Source organism: Talaromyces rugulosus, chromosome V (assembly GCF_013368755.1).
Source record: "Talaromyces rugulosus chromosome V, complete sequence".
NCBI lineage: Eukaryota > Fungi > Ascomycota > Eurotiomycetes > Eurotiales > Trichocomaceae > Talaromyces > Talaromyces rugulosus.
Genome location: NC_049565.1, coordinates 126,852 through 151,358, shown reverse-complemented (window position 1 = coordinate 151,358; position 24,507 = coordinate 126,852). Strand labels below are relative to the sequence as shown.

The following is a 24,507-nucleotide window of genomic DNA, read 5'->3' as shown; positions in this document are numbered from 1 at the left end:
TTAAATTACATACCATGGGATCTAAAAACATCAATGGATGGTTTATCATAGCAGTCTCGTAGCATTTTTGTAGAGGATTGCTTCCCTCTCGGGCTCGCTCCAAATGAGAGCCATCTCTGTTCTCATTATACTAGCGAGGTTCATGACAACGCCTTCAGGGGTGAAAGGATAATCAGTTCCATACAGCAGCCTTTCTGGCTTGACATACTTTAACAGGCCATGTATCTGGTCGGGAAAAGGGAAGCCGGCCAAGTCAAAATAGAATTGCTTGGAGAAAGTTTCCTTTACAAAAAGACTTGTTAAATGTGAGCCTGCTCCTATGATTGGACCAAACGAAGTGAACCGCTCAATTAATGGAGGAAGAGCACCGCCTGCATGTGGTATCACGAATGTGATGTTCGGACACCGAGAGATCGTTCCCGATACGAAAAGATTGATGACTGCCCGAGCAGTATCAAAGAGAAATTCGAATACTGGATTCGGAAAGTTTGTTAATGGAGTAGCAGGGACCGAGATGCATTGGTCTTGACCTTGTCGCACGCACGCAGTGGTCGGATGAATGAAAACTTTTGCATGGCGTCGGTTGAGCTCATCGAATATAGGATCAAAAATGGAATCACCAAGATAAAACCCGTGGTGGTTAGTTTCAAGGGTGATGCCATTGGCATTTAAACCATCCAATACATGCGATAGTTCTACCAAACTGCCTTCAATGTCTGGCAAAGGTAAAGAGGCCCAAAGCGCCAGACGAGAAGGATGCTTCAAGACCAAACCAGCAGCATAATCGTTGCACGCCCGTGTTAGATTGCGAGCGTCCTCTTTTTTACCCTCAATGAGGTATGTGCCAGGGGAACTGATTGATAGGATGGACCTGGCGATATTCAACTTGTCCATGAGAGCAATATGGCCTTCCAGATGCCATTCCTGGGATCTATTAGTACGTTACAGTAATTTTCTATGGCTCGACATAGAAATACCGGTAATTTGGGCATTCCATCTGGCTGTGTGAAATTTGCGTCAATACACGCTTGGCGATAAAATGGCGGCAGGAAGTGTGCATGCGTATCAATGCGCTGTTCAAATGCCATTTTTACGGTCTCATGCACCGAAAGGCAATTTTATCTTGCAAATTATGACGAGTAAGTATGTATGTAGATAGAGTTTAGCATCAACTGCTGTTTGTTGATGTAATAGTGGTTAAGAGTGTTGGAAACAGTGAGATCAAAGCCACTTGAAGATAACATTAGACATTATTTTAATTAGCACGAAATTCATAGGGCTCATAATGGGACGCGAAAGAAATCTGATTATGACTAAAAATTCATATTGTTACATGTGGGACGAAAGTGTCCGTCCCGCCGCCACTGGCGGGACATAGTTGGACCAACATTCGGGATATTAACACTGTATTTTGGCTAATTAACTGTGAACTAATGAATTTCACTTCAATTTACGAACAAATAGGACAGATCAGACTATATAAACCTGATATACATGAAATGATGTAATCGTAGTAGGAATCATTAGGAGTTCAATTAGATGCAGAGAATCACCAAACTTTAAAAGATCATTCATTGTTCTGCTTTCCATGAACTAATATGGAGATCATTGATGCTATTTTCTGGCTGATCCCCCAGTGGCCTAGTCTTTCTAGGAGGTCAATTGCCTGGAACAGTGTACTGGATTCTGAGGTTGTCGGGCGAGCCTTTTTAAAGCCATTGGCAGCAAATAACGTCCTCTGACCATCGATCCCGATTTTGTTTAGTTCGATAAAGTCAAGTTCAACAGGGCTTAATGACCTCGAATCGTCTCGACCGAAACGTGTATAAGCATACCAGACTATTGATACTCGGTAAAGCAAGCGAGGAACATGGATAGCAGGTTCTTCTCCAACAGGTATACGCTGCAGATGGCGCAATATCAGTGCAGCATGAGTCGCACATCGATGACCGTCTGCGGACGAAGCCCAGGAGATAGCATGCCTGTTCTGAGCTTGTGCTTCGTCAAACCCATCGCGACCCACGGCACACTCCAACATGTTCATATCTGAATATAGTGATATGAAAACGGAATGCCAGAGAGCTTTAAGACTGAAAGGATCACCATCCATCTTTTTTGAAAGCTGCTCATTATAAATATGTATTAGAGGCTGAATAAATTCCTCTGAATTGTCCTTAAGCGAGGGCACATCCGAACTTTCCATGATACGAGAAATGTTCTCTTCTAACAACGCGTATATAGCAAATGGAGGAGGGGGTCTTGATGGGTTGTTTCTAGTATTATCCCTTGGTCGTTGATCAATGGAGCTAACTTGGTATGTCGAATTAGGTGAATTGGAATAACCGTGTTCCTTGATGGCACACGTCCAATCATTGGCTGTTGGTGCTGTCCATATAATGTCATGCTCGATTTTCGGGCGTTGGGATGATGTGCCTCTTAGGTAAGGTTCCACCATTAATAATTCAGCGAGCTCAGCGTCGTGGATGCGCAAGCCAACTGCCACACTGGACATTAGGAAGTCAGAACTGCAGCCATAAGACAAAAGAGCCTGGGCTAGATACCGTCTTTTTTCTTCGTTATGAATCCACCGTCTCCACAAAGACTCCATATCAGGCTCGACCAAATTACCGGGATAGGTATCTGGTGTCTTTTGTTGAAACATGTTTTGCCTCCGGGCCCACTGCATTTAATGTTAGTATCAAGTACTTATAACACTAGTTCCACAACCTGCCGCTATTATTGTGCCGTGAAAAGTCTGTACTATGGCGAGATGTCTCGGGCTCTATGCTATTGTCAGTGTGTATGACAATGATATTCAAATACTCGAGAGTACCCCTGAAAGCATGCCGAAAGTTTGGCCAATTAAAGCCGCCTGCGTCAATGCAAGCGCGTCTGCAGCACCCCGAACAATATAGGATTCCCACTTTAGATAGCTGTTAATTTCTGTGACGAAGACCATTATAAAAGTTGGAGAGTACCGATGCAAGGATGGCCTTATTCAGCCTCTCAAAAATTCTTACTCCCTGTGCTGTAGCAAAGGAAGAACCTAAGAAAAGGCTGCCCACTGAGCAAATAGATAACAGTAGTAAAGACCGTTTTGGCGACGGACAAAATGTTGGGGCATGGACGACAGGAAATGTCGGGTTAAATTTTGTGAAATACATTTGAATGCAGAGATTCTGTGAAGTAAGTTAAGAGTTTGAAGAGAAATGTCAAAGAAAATAATAATATGGATAAAAAAAAACCGAAAATCGATTTACTCACAAGGAAGTCTGTTGATGGAAGGGGCTCGTTAACGACGCGTTGTTGAAGTTCACGAGACAAATTCTCGCGGTACCTCTCATCGACTGCCGTAGGCTCATTCATTGGATCTGGTGTGATATAACCGCTTTTATCCGTTCCTAAATGCGTAAACCAGTGTCGCCTAATGTATTCATCTCTGGGTTCGGCAAGATCGCTAGCCTTAGGCCTTTGAACGACTACATCATTCACATGAGGTGTCAGGGCCCCTGGCAAGAACCCGTCATTTGACCACTCAAAAGAGTCCATGGAAAAACTTGATGGAAAAATCTGTGCATTAAGAGCGTTCATGTCAAAGTCGTCCCCAACGAGCCACCCCGGGATCTGTTGGCTAGGGCTTATCATCCAAGGGGTGGAGGGATCGATGCGAGCTGTCTCTAGTCTCCCGAGCCCGGGAGCGTTTTCAACCGAACTGCTTCCCTCTATAGAATGAGAAAGAGTGGATTCAACCCAGTCAGACATACCAGTAAGGCCTAGTGTCGAATAATCACAAGGCAATGGATGCGCGGTATGCGAGTTGTACATTGATGGAGACGAATGAGGCAACGATTCGGCCCGTGCAGCATTTAGTCTAGATCGGTTAGAGGATTTGTTTATAGCTGTATCCATAGCTGGTGAGTTTAGAAGCGTGGAAACTGAATTTTCTGCAGTTTCAGGAACATCTTTCTGGGTGGACTGGTAGAGTGGTGTTGGAAGGCGTTGGCCGTCCACGTGGGATCGTGCATGTCTCAGAAGAGAGTCGCTGGGCGTATAATTAATAAGAAATAGCGAAGGACAGTATCAAACACGGGGTACTCATACTGGCGTGTGAATGACTTGCCACAACTTGAGCACGAAAAGGGCTTTTCCTTCGTGTGGCTACGGACATGTCTTGCAAGATGCTCATCCTTGGTGAAACTTTGCGAACACCACGAGCAAACTCTTTCTTTTCTAGCCCGTCTGTTTGGCATGACTGCTATATTGAGATTGCAGCCTGGCTCGATTGGCCTATTGATTGCTTGATTGAGTTACATCGCAAGAGTTGAAGTTACCCATGAATGCGGGGACTCCGCAGCTGCCGATCAGCCAATCAGAACATTTTGTTCACCCCGCAGCATATATATACTTGCTATTGTACTCTGTGTTTTGACTGCGTTGTTGGTAGCCATTGCAAACAGTTTAAAGACCGAATTTCACACAGCTTAGAAACCGAGTCTTCAGTTGTGGCTGAATTCCTTGTCGTCAGCCAGAATCGAGTTGACCAATAAGCTCGTTATTTGTCTTTGACATGGATCAGGATAGGCCGTAAAGAGTCTATTCATTGTTATCCATGTACCGGCAAAATTACACATCATTCCATATGAGATAACGAGCTACTATGTTGAGGTTTAAGTAACTGATAACAACAGAACCTTAGAAGTCCCATAAATGTCGTGCAGATCGTTTTCCGTGGCCGGGATAAGTAGTCCGTAAAAAAGATATTATTTAGATTTGATGAGAACGACGATTTCCACCGGGAACAACGGGATGACTCAAACTTAATTACATGCAGAGAAAATGCAGAGACCTGGCTCCCCACACCCCGCAAAAGCCAATCGGTCCCGTCGCGGGGATAAGCACAATACGGATATAAGTCTCTGGTGAAGGCGGGGGCAAGAGGCGTTGCAGACAATGGAGAAAATAAACACACAGGAAAAGTAGAAAATGGACAAGTGCATTCTTTGCGCGGTTAAATCTCTCTAGTCTTGCAAAACAAAAACTAGAATAGGAAAAATGTACCACCATGTCTTCCTGGACTCATTTGGTCCGCTTCATTGCCGTCGAGGGCAGCCAAGAACACCTCGGCCAGCTAGTTGATACTGCTCGCGATGTTGGCAAAGACAGTTTTGAGGGAATTCAAATTGTCGTGTATCTTATCGACGGGACTATGTTTGACGGCAGGGTCACCGAACAAATTCTACATGTGAAAACGGTTAGTTAGTCCCATCAAGCTTTCTGGAGCCGGAAATAACCATGAGCCTGCTTGATGTATAGTTGTTATCCCCGGTCTCTAAAGACGACTGCAACTTTATAAAATATTTGGGCTTGAATTATATGGACCATGCCAAGGTAAAGTGGTGGATATCATAATTGTCTACATTCTGCATTTAGAGACTTCTAACACTTTGCAACTAGGAAGCCAACTTACCTCTTCCAAAGGCTCCAATTCTCTTCGCGAAGCCTAGGCACGCCTTGACTGGCCCGTTCCCGGCGGCTATTAATATCCCAAAATGCGCCCAGGATGAAACCAGCGACTATGAAGCGGGACTCTGTGTGGTTATCGGTAAGTCTGGAAAGAAAATCAGGCAAGAAGATGCGCTTGACTTTGTTCTTGACTTTACTGCATCGAATGATGTATCTGCCCGTACACTTCAGATGGTGACGCCCCAGTGGCCCTACTCCAAAGGTCTCGATGGAAGTTGTCCCATTGGTAAGTTGTCATAATCTCTTGCTCGTGAAGATGTAGTGCTTAGTGATTACTACTTAGGCCCAGTACTGGTCGCGCCATCGATAATCGGAGATCCGCAAACACTGTCTATAAAGGCGATTCACAATCAAGACATTGTTCAGGATGGAAACGCTAGGGATATGATTTTTGACATTAAGAAACAGATTTCTTATCTATCGCAGGTAACAACTTTAGAAGCTGGCAGTATTTTATTGACGGGCACGCCGGCCGGCATTGGATATTTTCGACAGCCAAGACGGGTTCTCCGTGATGGGGACGAAATATCTGTCTACATTGGCAATATTGGCACCCTAGTGAATAAGGTCTGCTATGAGTCTTGGTAGAATTGAAAGTACCGCCTTTATGGAGAAATAGAACTCATCAATTAGTAGATTTCAGTTCGCTCTTCCCGTCTCAAACGCAGTAAAAACGTAGAAATAACGTGAATTTTTATGTTGATCAAACGTTAACAACTCCTACTGAGAAAATATAGACAGTACTCAGCTTACGAAAAGTTATACTAAGTGTATGAAAATTATAGCATATGAAGAACAATTGATTTCTAACCAGGGCTTGAACTTCTTACGGCAATAGAATGGGTATCAAAAGAGACAAACAAGTGTAGATTCATTATTAAATTAATAAGTTATTACAAACGTTGTCTAATCGCCTAATACTATATACAAAATGTCACTCAGTTCAAAAAAGTAGCAAGTACATCTGGACCCCAAAAAGCGAGCGATTCGTCTCCTGCGGGCCCATAGGCTATTGGGGGTTTTCCATTCACCAGATCGCCATCTGCGTAGTGCTCAATCGTATTCCCTGTAGTATCCCACCAGTAATCAAATAGCTGAGACCCCAGGATATGACGGCCAACACCCCAAACAGAGATATAACCCTTGTTCGCAAGCCATTGATGCCCTAGATTCTGAGTATCATAATCATGGACCTCGAAAGATGTGTGGTGAACATGGATTGTGCCATTGGCGGTAAAGAACAAAGTATGATGATCAACCAACTCATCACCACGGTCGATGTGAGCGAATAAGGCAACATTTTTTTCCTCCCCTTCTTTCTCGACATACAAAAAGTCAGAGGGGACAAGGTTAAAGTTTGTGGTATAGAAATCAACCATATCACGGAAATTTTCAACACACAGGCCAAAGTGTCTAACCTAACTCAAATTATTATATGTCAGACTGTGATAGTTATATTAAGAATAAGCACAAACCTTGTGAACAGCGGCAGGGCCAGTGGTGAACCGTTGGAATTTGAGTGCACTTGGCTTTTCAACTTCATAATTAACGGTGATTTTTGGTGGGTAGTCCCTCGTCTTCGCCAGTGTCTGACCAAATATCAGATTCAATGGAAAACCTTGAGGGTCGGTTAATGTCAATATATATCCTCCACCTGGGGCATCCTTGAGCTCCTGGATCTCTTCTGCCGTTGGTAATTTAGGCGCCCTACATATGTAATTTTAAGTCAGCGTGTAAAAAGAACAATCAGAACACTGTTCTCGTAGGACATATTTTTTTAACTCCTCGTAGGACTTAACTTGAAAAGCTCCACCCAGAAACTTTTTGGGACCTTTGCAAGCATAGTAAACGTACTGATCATCGCCGTATCCGCGGAACCATATCTAATTATCAGTCTGGATCTAATTATCAGTCTGGTGGGCAATCTGCATTCCGAAATATAGTTTAATAAACAATCTCAGTAATGACTATATGTATCATGTAGATTAGACAATTACTAACCCAACAAGAATGTGGTGATGGCCGTGAGGTCAGGGTGTTGATAACGCATAGGCGCTAGTTTGACAAGGCGGATCTGATCTTCCTTGTTAATACCGCATCGCTTTTGCCAATTTGCCAAGTCTTCTTTCTCTTCGCCGACAGCTAGGAAATCCGGCACAGAGGCACTACGGTTGGGTTCAATGCTGGTTATTACCTTTTATTATCTAATTAAGTTTACTTGTTAATAGAGGGCTTGAGAAATTTCCTACTATATTGTTTGTGTTCAAGTAATTGAGCTCCGCGTAGAAACAGGATACACTATCGATAATGCCGACTAGCAATATCTAAAACCTCGAACACTTATAGTCACATTCATTGTTCTTCTCAGAACTGATCAAACGAATGGGGATCGACATCCTAAATCCGGCGGGGATATGGGGAACGTCCCGCAGCCTGCGGAGAAACGTCCCACCACCAGATTCCAATCCCAATGGAGGTGGGACAAACTATTACCTATTCGGTCATATCAATGAGCAGGGTTATAGGGAGGGTCCGATTGTCCCGTTTGATAGCTTGTGTTCATTGGAGAGTTGACTAGTGCTGACTTGGAATGTTTTGACTTCGGGGAAAGAGTAAAAGCATATCATTTTACACACTTCTCTAACACCTGTACTTTTTTGCAGCGAGAAATTGTTCCTTAAATTTTTTTTCTAAGCATATGCCTCAAAATTAAGCAGTGCGATGGCAAATTCAACGGAATGCGAAACCGCCGATGTTATAATTTGCGGTTGTGGCCCAACTGGAGCTATGCTGTCAGCTTATCTAGGTCAAATGTCGGTCAAGAATGTAGTGCTGGAGAGGGAGCCCGAGATTACGACAGATCCACGAGGAATAGCTTTGGACGAGGATGGAATTCGACTCTTACAGGGTCTGGGCATTTACAATGAAATATATACCGAAATAGGAACATGTAGGGTTTGATCGCGCCCGTGAGATGCCGAGAGAGCTTATTCATTGTTTTAGGTATGCAATTATTCAAGTTTGTCGATGGCCCAGCTCCAAATCTTGATAAAGAAGCTTTTTTGGAAATGGACTATGGCACAGTATGGTTTCATCTGCTATCATGCCTGTCTTGTTTGGGAATCATCTAATCAAGTGACCAAAAGACAGAGGGTGGTACTGGACACGTTGGGTTTATCTGTCACAAGCAGCCTGTTCTAGAAAAATACCTACGAAAAAGCATGGTAGCGAACGGGTTCAGCGATCTCCGGCCGGGCTGTTCTGTGGTGGGGCTTGCAGAAGACCAGAGCTGGACATATTGCGAGTATACCAACGCAGAGGGCCACATAAAGAGAATACGATCGAGATTCTTTGTTGGAGCAGATGGTAAAACTGGGTATACTCGCAAAAAGTATCTGGAGCCTATGGGTGTTCATATGGATCGTGCGCATAAGTATGTGTTCTATCAATTGCCCTCCTACAACTTTTGTGTGCTTTCGTCTTACTATTTCCCCTGGTAGTTCGTTCTACGAAGAAACGTGGGTTGCGCTCAACTGGGAAATCTCTCTTCCTAGACCACAGACCCATCCCGACTTCCCTCTTTGGGTATTAGGATACACGCCAGAAGAGGTATTTGACCTCTTTTTCCCAGTGGATTTTCGTTTCTTGTGCAATCCTATTCGTCCCGCTGTTTGTGGGCGTTTTGGGCTTCATATCGATCGTTTATGGCGATTTGAATTTGTGGTCCTCGAGGGCGAGGATGGAGAAGAAATGGCGAAGCCAGAGATGGTCAAGAAAATTGTGTTTCCTTACATTACACACAGTGGCAAACGCTATGGGTACGTATACTTTGTTTTTAAACAACCGACTTTTCTCTACTCAGTTCTCACAAAAATTGTAGTCTTTCGCACGATGTTCAATACCCGGAAGACTGTATTAAAGTCCTACGGTCACGACCATTTATGTTCTCCGCTAGAAGCTGTAACAAATGGTCAAAAGATCGTGTTATACTATGTGGAGATGCTGCTCATGTCTTCCCGCCATGTTCGTATATGCAGACCTGTTGCTTTTATCAAGAAATGTGCTAATAGTTGTCCTAGTTGGTGGTCAAGGGATTGCTTCGGGGTTTCGCGATGCCGCGTCTCTGGCTTGGCGCCTAGCCCTTCTTTGCAAGCACTCTACTCAAGACTTGCTGTCACACAACGATGTTCTTACTGCGTGGTACACTGAACGCAAGCAGCAACTGGAAAGGTCACTTGCATCAACCATTGAGAACGGAATGTTCGTAACAGAAAGTGACCGGCTCAAGATTTTCTTTCGAAATTGGTCTCTATGGCTTATAGGATTTGTTCCTTCCTGGCACCACCAACTGCGTTTAGGGCGCCGGAAAGATGGTATGATTCGGTATCAACACGAAAGCGGAATGCCCTTCATCCCGTCTATGAATGGTGGCTTGTGTATTACTCAAGTATATTGCAAACCTGTCGGGTTAGATGCGGACAAGATTTATTTTACCGACGATGTGATTTTTAATGGAAAAACGGGATTTTTCCAGATACTAGTCTATCTCAAACGCACAAAGGAAATATCTAGTGCGTGCGCTGATCTTTACGACATAGGGAGTATCTCACAGGGCAATATACGTGACGAGGACGTAACCTTCATCGTTGAAGAAGGGATAGACCAATTGATCAAGCAAGATTATCCCACGCTCAAGTCCCCAGTATATACCCTTGCCAGTGCAAAGGAATTTTCAAGCTCAAGTTTGTGCCTGGGAAGACCAAAACCGATAAATTATGATCCTTACCGTCTTGGAAAGGAACTTAACGGAGAACGGTATACCATACTTCGCCCTGATAGATTCATATTCGCATCTTGCTCTACCAAAAAGCAACTTAGTCAGGCGGTGACTAGTCTTGCGTCGTATCTTACTAGGGGTGAGTTGGATTGAAGAATTCATTTGGGTTTCCGAGCTTATAATTTAAAAAATTCATGTTTTGTCGTTTCAACAATTGCTGTACCTAAATATGAGGTTGATACCGTTGCCAAAATTTACTAAAATGTTAAAGGAACCAAATTTGCAAGTGTAGTCGGTTGCCATGCGATTATTCTTCGATGTAGCTGCGATGATCTGATACGTCATTTCGGTCTCTTCTATTTTATCTCAGAGAGGTTGATTTAAAAACAGTCGAGACTTTGCCACATACCCACTAATACAAGACAACTTAAGTTACTGTACATGTCCATACGTATGTACATCACACGGTCAATATCTTCATTATCAGTTCTTGCCTGTAAGATAAAAACTATATAACTTAATAAACTGCACACTCTCCATTTTCTCGCAACTAATTCATTTATATGGGTTGTTTGAGCAGAATTTTGGCTCCCACATGCCCCTTGCCTCTTTCGCATGGAGTTGTAGGCCTTTCAGCAGATAATAAATGGTCTTCAATGCCGGCATTTGGACTCCTCGAGATTGGCCCTCGCGCAAGGGCTCGCCCACGATATATTCAATCTCCATCAAGTTTCCGTTATCGGCATCCTGGCACATGCTTGGCCTGAAACCTGTATCTGTCGAGTCGGCCCGAATTGCCCTGTCCGGAAGATCCTTTGGTAGATCAGTAATTCCGCAAGCATTTGCTGCCGCTATAACCTCTAGCATGATCGGCCGAATGAGATCGTCAATTATATGTTGGCTCATGCGCATACGTGCAGTATCCATGCGCAGAATAGCGGCGACTGAGTTGTACGACGCGTTATAAACGAGTTTGCTCCATCTAGTGCGGGTGACGTTGTCGTCAAAGACTACATTGAGAGCGTTGTGAGGATTGTAAACGGTGAGATACCGTCGTGCCGCATCTTCAGCAACCTCAGGCGAAACTAGAGAACTGCTGAAAGGGCCTATCCTTTGGTAATCGGGATCAGTATGAAGTATTTTTCCATGGGAAAGCTGAGTCGCGCTGATATAAGAGACACTGCTTAGAATTGGGTTCGAGGGGAAGCGACGGATCATTGGCTTCTCGATGTTCAGCCCGTTCTGCAGTAATACAATCACTGTTTTCTCATTTACGATTGCTGGCGTAACGATCTCTTCCGCCGTGGGAGAAACGTCGGGGATATTTTTAGTGGTCACGACAACAAAGTCAAACAGGGGTAGTTTTTCGCGTACGACATCGGGCACGCTGTCCAGAACTGGCCTATATTAGCCATGAACATATGCGAGAAAAATAAGGACATGTAGAAGATGCGCGATAATTGAAAGCGAGCTACATACTAGTATCAGGTCTCCAGCCTTTAATGTCATGGCCATGGTCGATAGAGTCAATACTAATGCCGGTTTTCTCGACTTGCGCGAAATTGGACCTCATCACGACGGTGACGTCTGCATTTCCCCCGGCATATAAAGCATATGCAGCCATAATTCCAACTGACCCTCCCCCAATAATTAAAACTCTTGCTCTATTTTCCGCCATCGTGACTTAAACACTGGACTTTAGAAAATGATATTGCGCGTCTTGCTTGTTCCACTTGGAAGTTCCAATGGACCCCGCGTCCATGTGTGGTGGGGATTTCCTGTCCGTAGCCTGAGCTGGTTCCTTAGCTGTACATTCTTTTTAATTGGCCGATAACAAGTAGTTAAAAATTGAAAAATAGTCGCGATAACTGCGAATGTTAGAACGCCCATAAAGGTTCAGTGGCACGGTCAACGTTAGCCAAAAAGAAGTGGCATTCAATTAAGCCATCCAGATTCAATTCCAGTCGACCATGTCTCATCTATGAAAGGCCATTGCATTAATTCTGCTTCTAGGCTGTGAAAAAGCATATTATTGCTTTCGTTATCGCCTAACATCGTATTACCATCCAGGGACATGGATTCCCGTGGTATATTTGATTGTCTTGCAGTGCGCTGATGTTCTTCAGTGCGGGAATATCTATCGTTGCCCTGAAGTGGTTCACCCTCACGAGAGACCCGATGAACAGAACTTTGGTGCCTGATATCCCCATACTCGTCTAGAGTACTTGCAAGAGCCAAATGACTGGGTCGACTAGTTGAAGCTGCGTCAATTGATTCACTTCTCTTGGCAGCCCCATAGAATTTTTCTGCCTCCTGTACAGTGTGCCACTTTACCAACTTTGAGTTAGCTTTTGTATATCTTTTTCCGCGGGCAATATATAGAGGAAAACTCACCCATTGGTGGCCAACGGGCCAGAACTGCGTTAGACGCTCAAGATACAGCAAGTTCTTCTTCTTCTCATCCTCGGCGCTTTTCAACCCCCCCGGATATTTATGAGGGGCAATAGTCGCGTACATATTCACATGGACAGCCACAAAGACACTGAATCCAGAGTAAGGGGTAATGACTGGTGCTTGAGAATTCTCCACAGCCGATAAAATAACACCAATATTTTTAGCTGCTTCAAATATGCACACGAGAGTGGCATCGTCATCATTTCGAACTCTGTCTTCGCTGTCAACCGTTGTATTGTTCCTGTTATCGGCATGTGCTTCGGAGAAGCGTCTTAAGTCGGACAATAAACGGTCACGATGAAGAAATAGAACACTAAATTCCACCCTGTCAGTATTTTCCAGCCGACTCGGGCTTAAATCGTGGTGTATAAAATTAAAACAACATACCTCATGAAAAATATTAGATTCACATAAGTAAAAAGTTCGCCGTATCCAAAGGCAACGTGTGCCTGGACACTGGTGTCAGGAAACCGAACGGTCGTATCTTGAATATTTCTCCATTCATCCAGCTCATCCTTTAGGCTTTGCCATGTGGAGTCAACGGGAGAGTTTGAAAAAGAGGGTGAGAAGGAAGAAAGAACATGTGCTCGACGGTTCACATTCGCATATCTTAGAATTCGTACAAAGATATCAAATCCACGTGCCACTATTGCTAGGCCATGATCAATCGTTAAAAAGCTAGCACCGAAATGTTGGAGAGTCATGTTTTTAGGCATTAAACGTCCCTGTGAGTGTTTGTTGAATGTGAAATCATGATCACTGATCGGTAGCGGAACAGAGATTGAGCGAAAAGATAGCGCAAAATGTTGTCTTGCCCCCGAGCTCAGTTCGCAATCCTGAGAAAAACAAACCCAGTACGTACGGACAAGCAGCTCGTACTGTGTTTGTAAGGAATGGAATTCCTGTGGGTTCTGCTCCATAGTGTCGTCTGTCATTCTTAACAGGGACTGTATCATATACATGGCCATTCCTAGTAGTAGTTAGCAATGCATAGTCCTTAAAAGCATTTAAAGCAACAAAGAGTTAGCCGTTACCTATATACATCCACGATTTATATGGATGGCCAGAACCCCACTCGTAAAACGAAAGTATGACTAGTGATTGAGCTATAGATAAAGAGGGAGCCTCAAAAGCTCGGCGGGAAACCTCAGACCGTGCATACTCAGCATAAACGTCTTCGTCTTCCAGTCCACAGCCAGGCATAAACCGAGCGCACATTGACAAGAGAGAAGAAATGAACACGGGGTCAACCTTTGACTGATCTGATGACAAGTCCGATATCAAAGATGGGTAATGCAAAAAGTTTGCCACGGGGAATTTCTTCCTATAGATTTCGCAGGCGTCGATAATTGTGGACGATGGCACGGTTAATAATGGATTGGCTGGGGCCTTGCTATGAAAATCGTTACTATTTTGTGGATGAGTCGACGGAGAGTTGCGAGGTGTCGTAAGTAGTCTTGAAGACGACGACTTGATGGGGTGCCCTTTCTTTCCAGCATTGTCATCCCTTATCGCACTTTTATTGATCATCGGGGATGAACGAGGACTTGAAAGAGTGCATCCTTGTACTTGGCCTTTTTGGCACCGTCGGCATGGCGGGCTTCCTTCATGAATACATTTGACTTTGGCTTTCCTAAATCACTATTCAGTACGAAATCCCAACCAACTTGTGGGTATAATTGCAAGGATAGATAGCATCAGATTCGCCACCACGCAGCCATTACTCACCGGCAACGTTCGCATGAGACCGATAGTCGCATGTCTTAGGTTTACTCTGTAGCTTCGATCTTGTGACACTTGTCGGGGATTGAGAAAATTGGCAACTGGTAATATCGCAAGACTGTTTAATGCGAGCGCACAATCAACCTTGGTCAAGATTGACACAGTTTAAGACATGAAAATTGACCGAGATGAGGAGTCGTCCAATCACTTGGCCACAAGGGTTACTAATTAGTGGGGCCACTGGTAGCATCGCAGTATTAAGCAAGGAGCATACTATGGTGGACTAATCGATGTTATTGTTGTATGTGATCATGTTCTCTAGATCATGGCCATAATAAATAATTAAATCAAGTTTATTTTGCGAGAGAGCTTTTTTCACAACCAGGACCAGTGAATACGGCCGCATTTCCACCCGTCATTTTGGACGTAATTTAACCGTCGACCTCGTCTACGACCGTCCCTTGGTCAATTGGCATTTGAAACCAAAAAAATAAAATAAAATAAAAAGCCCCTCCGAGTCCAATGTACTACATTAAAACTAGCCCCTGTTTTATGTACGCATTGAGCTTGTCAACTTGCATGGCTTCAGTAGCCCAAGATGTAACAAACCTCACCACTGCATGCCCGTCTCCGGTTTCCTCCCAGATATAAAAATGAAATCTGCTCTGCAAGTGGTCCACTAAAGCCAGAGGAAGCTTCACGAAAACTTGGTTTGTTTCTGTCTCAGCACTGAGCATAAATCCGAGCTCAGTTAGAAGAGTTGATATCCGCAGCGCCATGGCATTTGCATGCGATCCCAATTCAAGAAATAAATTAGAGCCGAACAACTCTAAGAATTGAATACCTATCACTCGTCCCTTGGCGAGTAAGGCACCATGCTGCTTGAGGTGATAAATAAAGTCCTGCGCAATTTGTGTATTCTTGATGACGATGGCCTCCCCCAACAAAGCCCCTAGTTTTGTGCCACCAATCCAGAATATGTCGGTAAAGTCTACAATATCTCGCCAGGCCATGTCATTCTTGTGCGACGACAAAGCGGCCCCAATCCGGGCACCGTCCATAAATAATAAAAGTCCAAGCTTCCGGCACGTTTCTGAAATCTGGCACAGTTCTGACTTGGTGTACACTGTACCAATTTCGGAGGCGTTGGAGATGTATACAAGACGAGGCTTTGCCATGTGGGGAGCAAATTGGTTTTGTCTAAACCCCTTTTCAAGGGTCTCTGGTGTCATTTTCCCATTCACCGCCGGCACCTGAATTATCTTGTGCCCAGTCGCCTCGATTGCCCCGGCTTCTTTGCTCACGATATGACCAGAATCCACAGCAATAACAGCTTCAAAGGGGCGAAGACAGCTGGATATCGAAATAAGATTCGCTGAAGTTCCACTGGGCACAAAATGAATTGAGACTTCGCTCTCGCTGCAACCAAGATGTTGTCTGATCGATTTTCGCGCTTGCTCACAGAAGTCGTCTTTTCCGTACGATGTTTGTTGCGTGCGATTATTACGTAGGAGAGAGTCGAGGATTTGGGGATGCGCTCCTTCGCTATAGTCGTCCATGAAACTGTACTTAAGGGGTGGCTCCCCAGCATAGAACTCAGAGACAGGCATACTGTAGGTTTCGGTACCACTGGTTTCTGCTAAGTTTCCAGTGGATGAAGCGAAGTCAATTGCAACGAGAATCAGAAAATATCAGTGTGAAGGTTTGTTGACGGAGGGGGAAATAGTATTTCATCGAAAGTGAAATATAATAATAATTTAGACATAGCAGGGGGACTTGTACAAGACGAGGTCAACTATCGGGAAAGAAAATCGGAAAAGACCGTGTTCGTCGGGAATGGCGAACTAGACGTCGGGAATGTGCTGCAATTTCCGACAAGCCTGTGTTTCCGGGACTTCACAATGACTCTTGGCATTATTATCATATTATTTGGTGAATGATATACTATTTTATTTTACATACTAAAAGTCAATGGTGGATGGTTTATTCTATCTTTCTAGTCCTTTGTGTTATTAGTTTTTTTACAAGCCACACGCGCCCGCAGAGATGAAAAAGGTTGACTTTGGAGACTGTATATTCGATAAGAATGAGTTTGATTTAAATGTGTAATGTCTGACGGTCATGGAGTTGGATAAAATAAATACATACAAGGAATAAAATATATGCATTTACTACATCGAAGAGAATACTGGATCAGGGCGATTTTTCTCGAAGTTAGAGCTCGGACGGTAAAAAGCAACCACGAAATAGATACATAAATCAATAATCATAAAACTTTCAATTCTCGATAGCTAACCCATGGTGATAAGCTGCACCGGTAAGTAAGAAGACTCATAGGTGCATGTGCAGGTTTACATGCGATTTGTGGACAAGTCCGATTATTTGCATCATCGAGCATAAGAGTCTAGCAAGTCACCTATTTCCGCTAGGTTAGTTATTACTTAATACGTAATAGCCTATAGTGCGTATGAGCTTGACAATTATTCAATTATTTGCTATGTGCTCAGCAGATCCATCTATCCATCCCTTGCAGACGTTGTGCCAGGCTCCGCACGCTGGTGTGACACGAGGACTCGGGTCAGACAGTAGAAGGAAAGAGCTGATACATCAGAAAGTAAAATACGTATATTGATTGTACTGGTGCCAGCATCTTGAAGGTATGTCGAAATTTGGTTGGTGTTTTTTGATTCATATTGAATGTTCAATGTTGGAAAAGTGCGACCTACGATCCATATCCTTCCCACAATACATATAATTGACTACATTCTGGTGCGGGGACATAATTGGAGTTCTCTACAAATTTGAAGAGGAGACCGGTGGAAATTGCTATTGTGTAATAGTACAGTTCACTGTTCGGAATACGGAGGAAGATCCTCCATTCTCTCAAATTCTTTCATTGACATGTCGTAACCCAGATGGCGTTTGAGCAATTCATGCGTGACAAATCGTTCGGGACAGTTCCCCTGTGCATCGACGAAGGAAACATGGTGATTGAAGTCGCTTATTCGCTGTAATTCATTCGCATGCCGGTGATGATGAGGGCATCCATCAACTCCTATGAGAAAGATGGTTATATGGGCCCAGGAGAGGCCCAGGAGATCCAGCTCAAACTCATCCATGTCAGTAGCTTCTCCATCTAGCAAAAGCAACAGCCGGAGTATGGGAGTGCTGGGTCCTGCTTGCCATCCATAGATAGGGTGGTGGGTCGCCGACTGTGAATGCTTTTGAAAATGAAGTTCCTTGACCTTCTGCCACCCCGTCATAACTCGGGTTCCCCCGCCGAAGCATACATTGTTGCACCACATTGCATCGAAATTCTTGTTGCTGATTTTACCAATGTGATGGGACTCGTTGGCAAAAGTGACTAAGTCGTAGCCATCGTATTGATGATCATGATTCGCCATCGCATCAGCAAACCGCCGAATGATAGCCTTCGCAACGTCTAATAATAGTCAATATTTTCTTTTGGCACCGAAGTCATTTGCGGCCTTACCTCCATTTTTGGGCTGAGACGATCTCACGTAGTTGGTAATAAGGTATTGGTCATAGACCGGTCGAACAGGATCAAAGACCATAGACCCAGAGACGTCTAAGAGAATCATCGTGTCATCGGTAGGCATTTCAGGACTATCATGCGGTCGAAATGGAGCTGGCATGACCTGCTTGCTGTATGATTCTGACGTGTGCTGTAGTCGACAGGTATCGGTGGCTGAATAGTACAATGGCGGGGGTTCGACTGCATTGGCCATTCTGGCCTGGGCCATGTTCATCTCGGAGATGAAGTCGGGTTTCATTCGCACACCCGCACTGCCATCTCGATGGTTGAGTACCCAGTACAAACGTTCTTCTGCGATATCCTCGAAACCACGCCAAGTTGGGGTGATACCTCTCCACCCAGATGCTGCTTCGATATTGAATTTCAATGGGTTTGATGCTTGGTTTGCCCATGCCGCAGGAATTGGCTCAAAATAGCCTGCTCTGAGCAAGTGCAAATACTGAAGAGGCCGGTGAGCTCGAAGATCAGCTATCTTCGTAGCCATGCCTACTTTCTCTTGGTATGCCCTCACAATCAGACGCCACTGCTCGTCGGGCCATCGCCCGTACTCTTCTGCGATGATTGCCTCTCGAAGGCCCATGGCGTTTTCGATGGCCTTTTGTTCGGAGGACTTTATACTAACAGCTCGTTTGAGATTTTTAAGCCCTAGGTTGAAGCTTTTAGAAGAGGGAAAGCGGCCGTGTCGTTTTTTTTCAGGGGCTTGCGCTGCTGCCTTCTCAATTGAAGTCTTTTTCTCAACATTGACTGGCGGTTTGTCAATAAATCCCATGTCTGCCATGGCGTCAGATATAGCATCTTCTTCCCAGATGCTGTGTTTCGGCTCTTGAGAATCAACCTTACTCTGAGCCTCGGCATTCAGTTGCGCATTCAAGGAAATTGTTTCCCGAATCGCTCTCGCGTGATAAAATGGAACGGGCCTTTGCATGGCCCAGAAACCTTGCTGTCCATATCCGTATGGCGAAACCACGCGAAAGGTGTATGGGTTACTAAAGAAGCCGAAACCGTTTTGGAGGTCGTTGTAATGTCTCTCCCCTTTTTGTGTCATAAATTAGCTCAAGGATATAGTATGCGTGATAGCGAATCGCCAAATATACCTGGATACATGACCGCTTTCGACCACAATTCCTGCACTCCTCGCCGACTCCATTTACGTTGCTGGTACTGATGGATGGGACAAGAGCACCAATAATCTGCTTCGTGCTCTGGTTCGATATCACTATTATAAATACGATATTGGTAACGAAGATCCTGAAGTCTTTGCTGCATCTCTTGCTGTGGGCTACATTAGTATCACTCACTGACAATACAGGTATCTTTCGTTGCGGCACGCACCTCGTCTCTCGCACGCCACTTGCCAGCCTCGATCACTGCGTTGGTGTAGTGGCTCGTAGCGAGCATGCGCGAACCGCTTCTAGATGGTGACCTGTTATCTAGCAGCTGTGCATGTCGCGCATCTGTAACCCCGTGAATAGTGTCCTTGCATGCCGTCGAGGAAGATATATCGCCAAGGTTTCTGGCTTGGGGGTCTGATAGCTCTGCGCGACGACCTGCAAACAAAAGAATAAACTCTATAGATTCTGGAGATTTGCCTAGTATGCTTTGTAAATATTCCGCAGCCTTTGCATCCGGAAGATCGGCGGCATGGGCGAGGATCTGCAAAAGTTCGCCGTCGTCCAAAGGCAGAACTCGTCGCAGCTGCGGCAATGCCCAGTCGTAAGCCATACCTTGCTGTAAATTCATAGGAACCGTGAATCGATACTATTCAACACGAATCGCGTAATGCAGATGTATGTCGATGAGGCTGGCGAGCTGGCGAGTGTTCTTGCCTGACAAAGCGCGCGGCGCGGCGGGGGACCTGGAGGAATTAGCCTACGGTATATATGCCAGCTAGTGCCTAGAATTGCAACAATGCGCATCAGCTAGGCTTTCTATTATTATTGTGATTAGAAAAGTTGGCTTAATTTTTGGTAATCTGAAGGCAGATTTTTGCCCGATATCATCAAATATCCCATATGCATGAGTTACGCTCGTTTGCGCTTCATGCAGTCACTCGTCGGCCTATTACACACTGGCGATAAAGCCAAGCTCTGAGATCAGGAGCCCCATGAAAGTGGGACAACGGGTAATATTGGCGTGTGCGATGATCCAACCTGAGGGAGAGATAAAGAGCTAGAGTTACAGACCAACACTAGTTCATGCGAGCACCGAATGGTTGTCGTTCAGCCAAAACGCCGAAGGGCCAAAGCCCGCGAATAGAAAAATTAGAAATGGATCCCAGATTTGTGCTGGGATTTCGCTTTGCCATGTGTCGGGGCACATGATTATTATCTACGATAGAGGTGTTCATCATGTTCATGGATGGAATGTTTTCCCTATCTCTGAGCGGCGCATGGAATCTGCTCTAACAAGACCATTATGCGTCTTATCAATTGATATTCCATAATATATTTTAAAACTTGAATTTCTTATTCGGCCCCCCGCGAAATAAACATGACCATGGGCGATCGTCTCAACTACATGCGATAGGCCTTTCCTAACACCCGATCGCCCCCTCGTCGAAACATTTGAAGTCTTGTAGTAGCAAAATAGTAAAGCAACATAAATAAAAACTGAAAACCTACATACTATGCCCATTTCGTGCGAAAATTTTATGACCCTGTCCTATAATCTCTCTTCACAATTGCCAGTTGTTAGTTAACTAGCGCGGAACTTTGTGGATACTAGAGTGAAATTCTTCCAGCCGACCATGGTCGCATTCATTTTCCAAGGAGTAACATCGCGGCAATACAAACAAAAGAGAGGGAGAAAAAAAGGAACAGCCTAGACGTGTATATGCGTGTGTAAATTTGTTGTATCGTCGTGAATCCACGCAAAGAGAAATGAAGGCTACTCAGGGCTGCCGAACCTGCAAGAGTACGAGTTTGAATGCTGGAAGAATTCGAATGAACAGCACCAATCCTTAATCGCACAATTATACTGATCCAGAGCACATAGAAAGAAAAATAGGTTGTGACAAACAACTCCCGTCTTGTCAGAACTGTGTGCGAACCAGAAGGCACTGCCTGGGGTACGGTCTTCAACTCGTGTGGCCGGATCAACATGATGGCAGAAGAAAATCTGGCCAAGTCACACTGCCAGCAGATGCTGTCGACCTGCTGCCGTCCAGCCCTGAAAGACTCTATGGACAGCAGTTTTTGAATACGAACTACGAGGATCTGACACCTACACTTCGACCTACCACAATCCTTCAATTGACCTCGGAAAGAAGGATTTGTACTGCGTGCCCAGCTCCGCTCAGCATTCCACCGTGGCCATTCGACATATCCGGTAAAGCTGCAGAGTTGCTACTGTACTGTGAGATAAAACGAAAACCATCTCCTCGGATTTACTATGTAGGCTTCCTGGGAGAGTTTGTATGGCTGCTAATCATAAATGGGCATCACTAGACGAACGCAGAATATCTAGCATGATCTCAACAATAGACACAAAAAACGGGTTCCGAATAGAGCTGCTCCCTCAGGCACTCTCTAAATCATGTGAGGCATCAACTGCATTGCTGAATGCCATTTTGGCCGTTTCGAGTTTTCATCGATTTGGCACGCAGGTAGCACTGCCGTTTAAGACCAAGGCTCTTCGATATTTATGCAAATCTCTTGCGAGCGAGCAAACACCAGCGAACTGGGGTGTAGCAAATACCCAACTTGCTACCTCTCTGATGCTCTGTGTGTATAGTGTGAGCCTTAATTTTCCAATCGTCTTGTAATGATCTGCGTCTCTGTTAGCTTACCACTGAAACTAGGTATTTGATGAGACCGAGGAGAACTGGCACGTGCATTTAAAAGGTGCAAATTATATTCTCCGACGTCTTTCAAGCACCACAAACCGGAATACTATATCCGGTTTCCTCTTCACTTGGTACCTTTACCATGAAGTGTTGGGAGGCTTTAGCCAGTTTTTCAGCCCTTTGGCCAACGAAAAATCACTAGTACTGGATTCATTTTCGGATACTTCCAGTAACTCAGAGGTGAGGATGACCGAAACCAATTGCGTTATGAATACTGATTTACCGTATCTAACCATCTGTTTAAGATCGTTGGTTCGATTGGCTGTTCGCTAGAGCTTCTTCATATTATTCGCGATATAAACCTATTGCGTGATGGATTACACGCTGGTCAATACACAAACATACCTAGAAAACTCGAATCTCAGTTGCTACTAATTTCACAGCACGCAGAATCTACCGAAGACGACAAATGTATGGCTGTTCAGCTCCAAAAGATCAAAATTCTCAACACGGCTGAATTTTATCGTCTGGCGGCTCTCATTTACCTCTTGCGGGTAGATACGGAATCGAAAATTAGTCGCATATCCATATATGTTCAGCAAGCATTCCAAATATTGGAGAGGCTTCCAATTTGCACCAGTCCATGGCCACTATTTGTTTTGGCATGTGAGGCGGAGACGGACAAACATCGGATTACCGTTCTTCACACGCTGGATCAAATGGACCAAGACCGTAAAATTGGAAATGTCTTTGTACTCAGAAATATAATTGAGTCACTGTGGAAGCGGCGAGACCTACAAGCAGATATAGGGAGCCGCTTAGTGTTTCAATGGTGGAACCCGGCGATGTGGAATACCAATACTCCTTGGTTTATTTGATAAAATTGGTTTTATCTAAAGGTAAATATCTACCTGGGCGTACTATATACCTAGGAACATTGAAGAGGAGCAAATCCTCACCATCCTCACTTTTTCATTGCCGTCACATGCTTATCCTCAGTAGGGTTCACCAACAGGCTCAAGAGATCCGGTCTAGCATAGTGCCCTACAACATCAATGAATGCCTTCGGCTTGTCGATATCTCGAAGATCAATATCAGCTGTAAGAATCACCTCTGACCCAGCGTCTACTGGCTCGCATAACGGCTTTCCATCTGGACCAAATATCATCGAGAAGCCACCCCCAGGCGTTGTGGTCACTGGGTTTCCGATTAAGTTGTTCTTGTGCAGATTCTTCTCGGTTAAAACTTGCGATGCCACCAGCACAAAAGCTTGCCCCTCGATGGCGAAGAACTGGCTTGCGCGATAAGAAGCCTCTCCAGTCTCATGATACAACCAAGCAATCTTCTCGGGATCTGGCATCTCAAACTCTGCCGGCCAAGAGGCGACGTGAATTTGTACTCCCTGTGAGTACTCGTAATACCGTAGCAGGGGCTGAAGATGCTCCCAACAGTTAAGCCCACCGATCTTCCCAAAGGGAGAGTCTACGACGCAAGTGAGTGACTCGGCTTGACCCTCGCCCCAGATAGTACGCTCGATGTGAGTCGGCTTGATCTTGCGACGATGATGTACTATATCGCCTGACGGACTGATAAAAGATTGCGCCATGTACAAGCTCCCCCCTTCACGCTCGCTATAGCCCAACACGACCACCATGCCAGCCTTTTTCACAGCTGCTTGGATTCTCTTCATCTCGGGTGAGTCCTTTCGCATCGAGTTATTCATGTATTCATGAATAATGTGGGAATTTTCGATTACTGCCGATGTCCACATACTCCTGGCCAGCGAAATTCATTGTCGGTCAGTTATGGGCTCCTAAAATCGATGTATCTGCCTGATTTACCTACCATGGATATCCAGGAATCCAAACTTCTGGAAACCCGAGGACATTGACACCTTTCGCGGCCGCCTCTTCAATTAGTGAGATTGTTTTATCAACACTACCGTTGAGATCAAGCCATACTGGCTCTGATTGGACGGCCCCGACTCGTACGAGTTTTGACATGTTGGATCCAGTAGGTGTACTGAGAAATATGTGGATAAAATAAATAAATAATAAAGGACTTGTTTAGCATTGTACCTGCTATTTATAACAAGAACGGATCTCCAAAGCAGCAAGCGATTGTGCTCCGCTCCGGTTCCACATCAAATTGTCCTTGTTACTCGATCCCAAATCCTTGTTGGCACACAGTGGATGCCATAAAACGATAAGCGTGGGGAAATGATCGCAAACTCCTTCCCTTGAACTCGCCGGCCAACATTTGAACGACCCCGCACCGCCATGGAGATGCAAGGCTTTGCGATCGCTTTTAAAATGAAACAGGCTATCAAGTCCTTTTGAAGGTAGACAACTAGAACGTGAATTCGATTCGAGGTTACTTGGGCTACTGCATGTACGGCGACCAATGTTGTTCAATTTGGAGATACTAGCGCAAAGTATTTGGTATGCTGGTTGAGTTGCGTCTCAACTGCGCCCCCCTCTTTGTCCGCCGTAGGTATTGTTCGATTATTCAAGAATCCTCCTGGATTTAACATGAAAATGTTCATGAAATTGTCAGCTGCAGAAATATCTCCAAGGCGCGAATTCTGATAAGCTCATTGGCTCATTTACGCCTTATCTACATGCGCTTACTCAGCTTAAGGAATAGTTAAGAATGACTACGTGTAACCAAAGAAGAATGCAACGCTGGACT

At 44.7% G+C, this 24,507-nt stretch overlaps 10 protein-coding genes across 10 annotated transcripts; 2 read left to right on the top strand and 8 right to left on the bottom strand.

Annotated features, from left to right (window-relative positions):
* Window positions 1-45: 45 nt before the first annotated feature.
* TRUGW13939_08601 (uncharacterized protein) lies at window positions 46-1,088 on the bottom strand (the record flags this gene model as incomplete). Its single annotated transcript, XM_035491734.1, has 2 exons — window positions 46-924; window positions 978-1,088. 2 exons carry the CDS (start codon window positions 1,086-1,088, stop codon window positions 46-48), a joined length of 990 nt encoding a protein of 329 aa, XP_035347627.1.
* A 479-nt stretch (window positions 1,089-1,567) lies between these two features.
* Window positions 1,568-4,250, bottom strand: TRUGW13939_08600 (uncharacterized protein; the record flags this gene model as incomplete). The annotated part of the gene is made up of 3 exons (XM_035491733.1): window positions 1,568-2,680; window positions 3,265-4,042; window positions 4,102-4,250. 3 exons carry the CDS (start codon window positions 4,248-4,250, stop codon window positions 1,568-1,570), a joined length of 2,040 nt encoding a protein of 679 aa, XP_035347626.1.
* Window positions 4,251-5,062: 812 nt separating this feature from the next.
* On the top strand, window positions 5,063-6,111 carry TRUGW13939_08599 (uncharacterized protein; the record flags this gene model as incomplete). The annotated part of the gene is made up of 4 exons (XM_035491732.1): window positions 5,063-5,251; window positions 5,314-5,388; window positions 5,455-5,749; window positions 5,807-6,111. The coding sequence occupies 4 exons, from the start codon at window positions 5,063-5,065 to the stop codon at window positions 6,109-6,111; spliced, it is 864 nt and encodes a 287-aa protein (XP_035347625.1).
* A 350-nt stretch (window positions 6,112-6,461) lies between these two features.
* Window positions 6,462-7,366, bottom strand: TRUGW13939_08598 (uncharacterized protein; the record flags this gene model as incomplete). The annotated part of the gene is made up of 3 exons (XM_035491731.1): window positions 6,462-6,941; window positions 6,999-7,230; window positions 7,323-7,366. 3 exons carry the CDS (start codon window positions 7,364-7,366, stop codon window positions 6,462-6,464), a joined length of 756 nt encoding a protein of 251 aa, XP_035347624.1.
* An 878-nt stretch (window positions 7,367-8,244) lies between these two features.
* On the top strand, window positions 8,245-10,453 carry TRUGW13939_08597 (uncharacterized protein; the record flags this gene model as incomplete). Its single annotated transcript, XM_035491730.1, has 6 exons — window positions 8,245-8,473; window positions 8,527-8,606; window positions 8,670-8,956; window positions 9,024-9,341; window positions 9,404-9,546; window positions 9,603-10,453. 6 exons carry the CDS (start codon window positions 8,245-8,247, stop codon window positions 10,451-10,453), a joined length of 1,908 nt encoding a protein of 635 aa, XP_035347623.1.
* Window positions 10,454-10,855: 402 nt separating this feature from the next.
* TRUGW13939_08596 (uncharacterized protein) lies at window positions 10,856-11,978 on the bottom strand (the record flags this gene model as incomplete). The annotated part of the gene is made up of 2 exons (XM_035491729.1): window positions 10,856-11,697; window positions 11,780-11,978. The coding sequence occupies 2 exons, from the start codon at window positions 11,976-11,978 to the stop codon at window positions 10,856-10,858; spliced, it is 1,041 nt and encodes a 346-aa protein (XP_035347622.1).
* Window positions 11,979-12,235: 257 nt separating this feature from the next.
* Window positions 12,236-13,470, bottom strand: TRUGW13939_08595 (uncharacterized protein; the record flags this gene model as incomplete). The annotated part of the gene is made up of 3 exons (XM_035491728.1): window positions 12,236-12,628; window positions 12,695-13,067; window positions 13,142-13,470. 3 exons carry the CDS (start codon window positions 13,468-13,470, stop codon window positions 12,236-12,238), a joined length of 1,095 nt encoding a protein of 364 aa, XP_035347621.1.
* A 1,533-nt stretch (window positions 13,471-15,003) lies between these two features.
* On the bottom strand, window positions 15,004-16,086 carry TRUGW13939_08594 (uncharacterized protein; the record flags this gene model as incomplete). The annotated part of the gene is made up of 1 exon (XM_035491727.1): window positions 15,004-16,086. One exon carries the CDS (start codon window positions 16,084-16,086, stop codon window positions 15,004-15,006), a length of 1,083 nt encoding a protein of 360 aa, XP_035347620.1.
* A 1,236-nt stretch (window positions 16,087-17,322) lies between these two features.
* TRUGW13939_08593 (uncharacterized protein) lies at window positions 17,323-19,754 on the bottom strand (the record flags this gene model as incomplete). Its single annotated transcript, XM_035491726.1, has 4 exons — window positions 17,323-17,918; window positions 17,970-19,064; window positions 19,127-19,304; window positions 19,365-19,754. The coding sequence occupies 4 exons, from the start codon at window positions 19,752-19,754 to the stop codon at window positions 17,323-17,325; spliced, it is 2,259 nt and encodes a 752-aa protein (XP_035347619.1).
* A 3,026-nt stretch (window positions 19,755-22,780) lies between these two features.
* On the bottom strand, window positions 22,781-23,819 carry TRUGW13939_08592 (uncharacterized protein; the record flags this gene model as incomplete). The annotated part of the gene is made up of 2 exons (XM_035491725.1): window positions 22,781-23,591; window positions 23,662-23,819. The coding sequence occupies 2 exons, from the start codon at window positions 23,817-23,819 to the stop codon at window positions 22,781-22,783; spliced, it is 969 nt and encodes a 322-aa protein (XP_035347618.1).
* Window positions 23,820-24,507: the final 688 nt, after the last annotated feature.